General features: G+C 36.8%; 1 protein-coding gene across 1 annotated transcript; it reads right to left on the bottom strand.

The window, feature by feature from the left end:
• Positions 1-7,149: 7,149 nt before the first annotated feature.
• On the bottom strand, positions 7,150-8,137 carry LOC118974508 (olfactory receptor 4A5-like). The gene has a single exon (XM_037027959.1). The coding sequence runs from the start codon at positions 8,095-8,097 to the stop codon at positions 7,150-7,152; it is 948 nt and encodes a 315-aa protein (XP_036883854.1). The 5' UTR covers positions 8,098-8,137.
• Between the last annotated feature and the right edge of the window lie 392 nt (positions 8,138-8,529).

The raw sequence follows: 8,529 nt of genomic DNA, 5'->3' as shown, positions 1-8,529 counted from the left end.
ATGAAGGCTAAACTAATTGAAATGAAGGGAGATGCACAGGAAACCAATAGTGATGGAAAGGAAACGGGGACTCAAATCAATGGAATGGACCAGAAGGAAGAACAAAACATCCCACCAGAAAGGAATGAAGAAATGAGAATTCAACAAAATGAGGAGAGGCTTAGGAACCTCCAGGACATCTTTAAACGTTCCAACATCCGGATTGTATGGGTACCAGAAGCGGGAAAGAAACAGCCATGAGTGGAAAATGTATTTGAACAAATAATAAAGGAGAACTTCCCCAGTCTGGCAAAGGAAATAGACTTCCAGGAAATCCAGGAAGCTCAGAGAGTGCCAAAGAAGTTGGACCCAAGAAGGAACACACCAAGGCACATCATAATTACATTTCCCAAGACTAAAGTGAAGGAGGGAATCCTAGAAGCAATCCTGTCCCCTAGAAGGATAAGGGGACAGTCATCTACAAAGGAGTACCCATCAGACTGTCAGCGGATTTCTCAAAAGAGACCTTACAGGCAAGAAGGGGCTGGAAAAAGGTATTCCAAGTCATGAAATCCAAAGACCTACAGCCAAGATTGCTTTATCCAGCAAAACTTTCATTTAGAATGGAAGGACAGATAAAGTGCTTCTCAGACAAGGTCAAGTTCAAAGAGTTCATCAGCACCAAGACCTTATTATATGAAATGCTAAAGGGACTTATATAAGAAAAAAAAGAAGATGAAAAATATGAACAGTGAAAGGACAGCAGACACAGTTACTAACAACCACACCTAAAAAAAAAAGCAAACCAAGAGGACAGCTAGATCATGAGTGGAACCATAGAAATGAAGAACACATGGAGGGTTAGAAACAGGGGGGTGGGAGGCGGAGAAGGGGGGAGAAGGCACAAAAAAATAGCATAGATGGTAGGTAGAAAATAGATAGGGGGAGGACGAGAATAATGGGGGAAATATAAAATCCAAAGAACTTGAGACATGTGGTTATAAACTAAGGTGGGGAGAATGTTGGGGGAGGGAGTGTGCGGGTGGAGGGGATTGAAGGGGGGGAATAGAACAACTGTAATGGTATAATCAATAAAATATATTTTTGAAAAAGAATAAATGTTAATATTAAACAAATAAAAAAAAGAACTTAAGAAAGAAATAACTCCTTTTTTTCCACAGACTATTTCAAAACATCCAAGAAGATGAAAGGCTCCAAACTCTTTTTATGAAGCCATCACTATCCTAACTCCAAAACCAGATAAAGACACAATAAAGAAAGAAAACTTCAGACCAATATCACTGATGAACGTAGATGCTCAAATCCTCAAGGCAATATTGGCAAACCACATCCGGCAATTCATTAAAAGGATCATACACCATGACCAAGTGGGACTCATCCCAAGGCTGCAAAGATAATACAATATTCACAAATCAATAAAACTAGTACATCACATAAACAAAAACAAAGGCAAAAATCACATGATAATATCAATAAATGCAGGAAAACCACTTGATAAGGTACAGCACACATTTAAGATAAAAACACTAAGTCAAGCGGGAATAGAGGGAGCATTCCTCAACATAATAAAAGCCATATATGAGATACCTACAGCCAACATCATACTCAATGGACAAAAATTGAAATCTGTCCCACTAAGACCAGAAACAAGACAAGATTGTCAACTTTCACCACTTCTATTCAACATAGTATTGGAAGTCCTAGCCGCAGCAATCAGACAACAAAATAAAAGGCATCCGAATTGAAAAGGAGGAAGAAAAACTGTCATTGCTTGCAAATGACATGATAGTCTATATAGAAAATCCCATAGAACCCACCAAAAGTAAACCTGCTCGGCTTAATAAATGAATTTGGCAAAACATCAGGATACTAAATCAATATTGAGAAATCAAACTCAGTTTTGTACACCAACACTGAAACATCACAAACAGAAATCAGGAAATAAAAATTCCATTTGATATAGCAACAAGAAAAATAAAATACCTAGAAATAAACAAAACCAAGGAGGTAAAACACTGTACTCACTACACTACACAACACTGAAGAAAGAAATTTAAAAACACACCAAAACATGGAAACATATATCGTGTTCATGGATTGGAAGAATTAACATCATCAAAATGTCCATACTCCCCAAATCAATTTATACATTCAACTCAATACCTATTAAAGCACCAATGGCCTATTTCACAGGTATGGAACAAACATTTCAAAAAATTGTATGGAACCATAAATGACTCCAAATAGCTGCAGCAAATTTGAGAAAGAAGAGTAAAGTAAAAGGGATCACAATACCTGATATCAAACTGTATTACAAGGCCACTGTAATCACTGGCATAAGAACAGACACATAGTCCAATGGAACAGAATAAAGAGCCTAGAAATAAACATAAGTCTCTATTGCACATTAACATTTGACAAAGGGAGCGCTGAACAGCTCTATGTACCAGTTCCCCTAACAGGATCATCTCAGTGACCCATCCTCAACTTCACTGACTGGCTTGCTCAGATCTAACGTTGAGCCACTTCAGTGGATTTCTTATTTCAATTATTGTCTACAATTTATTTGTGTTCTTTTTCATGACTTTCATCTGTTTATTTATATACACCATTTGCAATAGAGACATTGTTTCATACTTTTTTTATTCCGCAAGCTCTCTGGGCTTGGTTTTCTCTAGTTTGTGGAATATTTTAAAATACATAGTCTATGCCACTGATCTCACAAGTTTTCCCTTTACTCAGAATCATCCAACGTGATAAAATGATGAAATGAGATGGTGAAGTCTCTATCTCAGTGCCACTTGAGACAAAAGACAGGACAAAACAATGTTGTTTTTTTATCCTAAAGGATAGCTATATATTTCAGCCATGCCTATACTGAAATCAGGCCATCTCTCCTGTAGTCAGAACAGACAAAAGTCAGTGAATCAAATGTGGAATTCAGAATGAGCTTCATCATTCTTACACCTATTTATTACCCAAGATAACCCACCTAAGGTATCTTTGATTCAATTACTTGGAAGTTTGAACTTGGTACATTTGAAAGCCCTGCTGCCCAAAGACAAATACTTGTACCAATGAACAAAGTCATTGTTCCATTAGGTTTTCAATGGAAAATGTCCATGGTTATGTTGGGCTCCCCAGGCTGATGAAACAAGAAGTTCCCTGGACTGAGTTGAGTGCTTGGTCCTAATTAATGACAGAAAATTGGGTTGCTACACACAAATAAAGACATGAAATACAATATCTTCTTCTACTCCCATGCTCAGTAGACAGCAATGAGAAATGAGGGGAAAACCCCAAAACAAAACCATTATAGATTTAACTGCAATGGTAATTAAGGTTTCAATGATCTGACTGGATAATATTCTCTGTCTATCCAAGAGATTGGCAGAAAGTGAAAGGAATATAAAATTGCTGGTTGAGAAGCTACAATTGTTAACTTTGATCACATGACAATCTGTGGAAGCTTAGACTGAAGTGGATGTTTTGTTTTATGTAATTATTTCTTTAACTCTATCTTTCCGCCCTCTACTACTTTATACGAAGAGCACTGGTGGTTTATATTTCAATTAGGTTGGAAATGGGAGTATGTCTGAGCTGAAATCAATTGATGAAATGAAAATTAAAGGGATATTTTATGTTTTCTGTGTTGGGGAGAGAGTTTTACTTTCCATCCAAAGTTGTAAATGAATAGTAGAAGCAATAAGGGTAGGATGTTACGGATGTGCTACATTTGCTCCTGTTCAACCAACAGTTACTATTTTCCACCTTATTCTGGTCCCTAAGAAACTGACTGCTAAAATGGTCACCAACCAAGCTAACTCACCCTCTAGCTGTTGGTTAAGTTCAGCCAATGGAAGGAAATACCAGGATATTAGAGAGTGAAGAGACATCAAGGTATTAACTCATATGCTAGTTTCCTTCATGGGCCAGTTTGCAAATGGCTGTCTCTCTACTCAAGGCACAGCTACTGTCAAATGAACCTCCTTTTTCTGTTATAGTTATTCCCATGTTCATAAAGAAATCTATTCCTTTTTCTTCTTCATAACTAAGGTACTAATGATGTCCCACCATTGCTAGTCCTGGGCACTTTACCATTTTTAAAGTTTCTTTGCTTTTAACATTTTTTATTGCTATTCAGGTACTGTTTTCTGCCTTTTCCCCTCACCTGTCTCCACTACCCCAGCCTTCCTCACCTCTCTCCCCTGCTCTACCTGCCCCTTGTTATTGTCCACATGTCCTTTATAATTGTTTCTGCTAACCCTTCACCTTTTTCCCTTTAATCCCATACCTTCCCCCATCTGGTACTTAATTTTGTAAACACTTTGTAGACAGTTTCCAGTTGGGTTTTTTTTTTTTTGAAGAGTGGTATATTTTTCTTGGAAGACACTTGAAATGATAATTTTTAATAAACACATTTTTATAGAGAAATACCACAGGCATCCCTATTAAAGCTTAGTTCAGGTTTCCTCTACTCACAGTTATTGTATCATTTATTCCTCTGCTAAGTAATATAAAATGAGAAATAGGGTATAAAATATCTGAAAGATAATAGAAACAACAGTCATTCATATCATTACTGCTCAGCAATATCCCAAAAGGTGAATCTTAACTGACTCTTAAAGAATTACATAAATACTCACATTTTTATGTTTCTAGAAAGAATGATTCAATGTGATCAATATATGAATTCCTTTTAATGTTAATTAGACACTTAATATACTGTGTGTCAATATCCTGGTAGGTTCCTAAGACCTCTGACATCATTCTAATCATTATGTGGAAAATACTTGCTGGAAACAGAAAACGTTGTTTTCAACAAGACTATTGTGTAATAGACCTCTTAACAGATATCAAAAGCTACTTACAAGACATATAATAATGTAGTATTCTCCTAAGAATAATAAACCGATTAAAAGAAAAGAGAGTCTAGAAATGGGTACACAGCTCTTTAAAATTTATCGTAAATATGACATATCAGATTAGGAAAGTAGATTGCATCTTTGAAAAATATGTTGAAAAATTTAGTTTTATTACAGTAGAAACCCCTTTCTCAAGAAGATTTAAATTCTTTACACACACACAAACACACACCCAAAAACACACATGTATAAACACAAGCAGGAATGTAACTGATAAAACATCTTTAGGACAAAACTATAACCATCCATAAAAGTGAGCATGCAAACAGCCTACCCAACACAAAGTAACTCCTTTCAGGATGTCCATAGCAGCATACAATAGGACACTGGCTAAATGGGTTCAAAACACGTAGTATATTTAGACATGGAATAATACAGAGCACAGAACTGGTGGGACTACAGAGATGAGCACCAAGAAGATGAAATCTGAGGAAGTCAACATTGGGGATAAAAGACTCAGAAAACATAGTACTATGTAGCATAATTTTAATAAAGGTAAAGAATATGAAACTGTACACTCTATAAATTAAGGATACATACATATGCAGTTAAACTATTTTTCACTATGATAAATATAAAATTGAACATTAGGATTACATCTGGAAAGAAGGAGGGGAATGGTATACACAAGTAATTTCAATATTGATCGCATTCTGGGTATAATTTGCATATATTATTGGTATACATGAAGAAATACATAAATAAAATTTTTCAGTAAGTAAGGTTTTAATGTTTTTTAGTTAGAAAATAAAGAAACTCTTACAAAACACAGATGATGTTCCTAAAATACAATGGAAGGAATTCCATGTTCTATCTAATTTGTGATATTCTGGAGAGGCTACACACTGAGGAAATAAAAATTTTTTACAATAAGATTAAAAAAAAAATTTTGTTTATATGAAAACACATCATTATTAAGTCTAAAATTTAAAGTATTGAAGATGAACGCAACTTTTAGGGAACACATTGCTGTGTAAAATAATACATTTCTTTACCCAATCTTCAGTGTCATGAAGTCAAAATGAGCTCATCTACACTTGTAAGAATGGCAAAAAGGCACATGATAACTAGTGAGGGAAAGCATGAAAAGATATTTACAACTTGGATTAGTAAGGTATTCCATACTCTAATCAAGAACTAGACTCTGTTCTTTTGTCAACTATCCCATTTGGATTCATCCCAATCAGTGAAAGAATCCAACATCACATCTAACAGAACTGTTCCATGATTGTCCATTTAACCAAATAAGGTATCATCTCCCATCTAGACATCCTGAACTTCAAATGCACAAGCATCACAATGAGGAACAGAAATAATCTGGAAGACAAAATGCTTAAGGCACCTTCTAAAACCGGTTGTATGCATACAGTAACAAACATCAAAATTTTGAAATAAAGTACAAACTGACAGTAACCAAAGGGGATGGGGAGAGGGATGCTGAGGGAAAATAGGGGAAGGGCCATCAAGGAACATGTCTGAAGGACACATGGACAAAGCCAAAGAGGGTAAATTTAAGGGTGGGAGGTGGACATGGCTGGGGCAGAGAAGCATGGTGGAGTGAAAATGGAGACAACTGTACTTCAACAAGAATCAATCAACACATACAATACCTACATACATACACTCATATACACCACTGTTTTCACATTAGAGATTAATTCTAACACTAGCCAAATTCATTTCTCATTATTTGGGGTAAATCCAAAATTTTCAAGGTAGCTTGCTTTTCACTTTCTAAGGGAAAAATAATTTCTTCTAAAGCACATTTCAATATAAATGATAGAGAACAAACTGACAATGATCAGAGGGGAGGAGATAGGGGGATAGTAGAGAAAAGGGGAAGAGGCAAGCCAAGAAACATGAATAAGGGATTCATGGGCATGCACAGTGTGGGATACATTGACCACGAGGTGAGGGTTAGTGATGTGGGGCAGGGGAGAGCAACAGAAATAAAATCAGGACAATTCTAACTGAACAATAAAAAAAGTTACAAGGTGACTTTGTTTATTTTCTTAATAATAGGAAAAATATCTGTGCCTTTTTATTAACCCTTCAAGACTTTCTGTGTTAGATTGATTTTAACATCACAGGACAATTTCTTCTACTTTTTGATACCTTCTATGAATAAAGAAAAGCATCCCAGGAAAACTCAATGGGTTGACTAATTCATCCATTGTTAGAATGAACTACTTGTTTGTTGCTTCAGAATTAGTAACAGGTGCATTCAATATGAATGAAACACTCTCAGTCTATCTATACCTAACTTTCTACACCAGAGTTTCTTCATAGCATTTGTCATTTCTGAATTTCTCAAAGTGTATATTAGAGGATTCAACATGGGACTGATAACAACATAAGCCACACTTATGAATTTATCAACAGATAAGTGGGAAACAGGTCTAACATACATAAAAATGCAGGGAACAAAAAAGAGAACAACCACCGTGATGTGGGAAAAACAAGTAGACAGGGCTTTGCGCCTGCCTTCCTGACTGTGAGTTTTAAGGGAACTTAGGATGATTCCATAGGATGTTAGTAAACAAATAAAGACAACCGTACAGATTGCTCCACCATTGGCAACCATAGTGAGGCCTAAGACATAGGTGTCAGTGCACGCAAGTTCTAATAGTGGGTACATGTCACACATGAAGTGGTCAATGACATTGGGACCACAAAACGGGAGGTTGTACACAAAGAGAAGTTGAACCAGAGAATGAACAAAACCTCCAGCCGAGGACACCACCAACAGCAGGATGCAAACCTGTCTATTCATGATGGTTATGTAGTGCAGTGGTTTACAGATGGCCACATAGCGATCATAGGCCATGGCCACCAGCAGGAAGATCTCAGCACCTCCAAAAAGGTGTTCCAGAAAGAGCTGTCCCATGCAAGCTGAGAAGGAAATTGTCTTTTGACCATAGAGGAGGTCTTTGATCAATTTGGGTGAAATGACAGTGGGATACGATGCATCCATGAGTGACAGATAGACAAGGAAGAGGTACATGGGGGAGCCCAGAGAGGGGCTGGCAAGAACAGTCACCAAAGTGAGCAGGTTGCCCACCATAGTCACAATGTAAGTGAGTAAAAATATGACAAATAATGCTTTTTGGCCCCCAGGATCCTGAGTGAGGCCCAGGAGGACAAATTCTGTCACATTGTTACTATATTCCATTCAGTCTTCTCTAAAGCCTGTTTCTAGGAGGAGAGGTCAGGAGAAGCAACCTGTAATGAAATGGTGAACACACTATGAATACATCCATTATATCTTGGAGTATATATTCATTATTTTTTGTTCTACAGGGGTTTACACACAATAAAGTTCTGGTGAAGATCAGTGAGTTCTTCTTCATAGCCTATTGCATCTTCCCTTGACAATTCTATTTCTCCTCAGATGATTTGGTTTGGGCTACAAGTCAAGGTTTTCCCTCTCACTCTTAGTAGATGGTCGACAGAGAAAAGTGTCAAAGGCTCCACAGCCAGTTGTGTCTTTCATAGAGCCTAGTAAAACTGTCAGTCCTGGGCACACAACTCGGCAGTTACTTATTATCTGGGAGTGGCAAAACAAAATTTCTAAATAAATAGTCATGATGTCAGTCCTGTGAGT

The sequence above is a fragment of the Sturnira hondurensis genome, unplaced genomic scaffold (genome assembly GCF_014824575.4).
Source record: "Sturnira hondurensis isolate 20B ecotype Veracruz unplaced genomic scaffold, ASM1482457v3 Scaffold0019433, whole genome shotgun sequence".
In the NCBI taxonomy this organism is placed as follows: Eukaryota; Metazoa; Chordata; class Mammalia; order Chiroptera; family Phyllostomidae; genus Sturnira; species Sturnira hondurensis.
The sequence above is the reverse complement of the archived record's forward strand: the minus strand, read 5'-3'. Positions and strand labels throughout refer to the sequence as shown.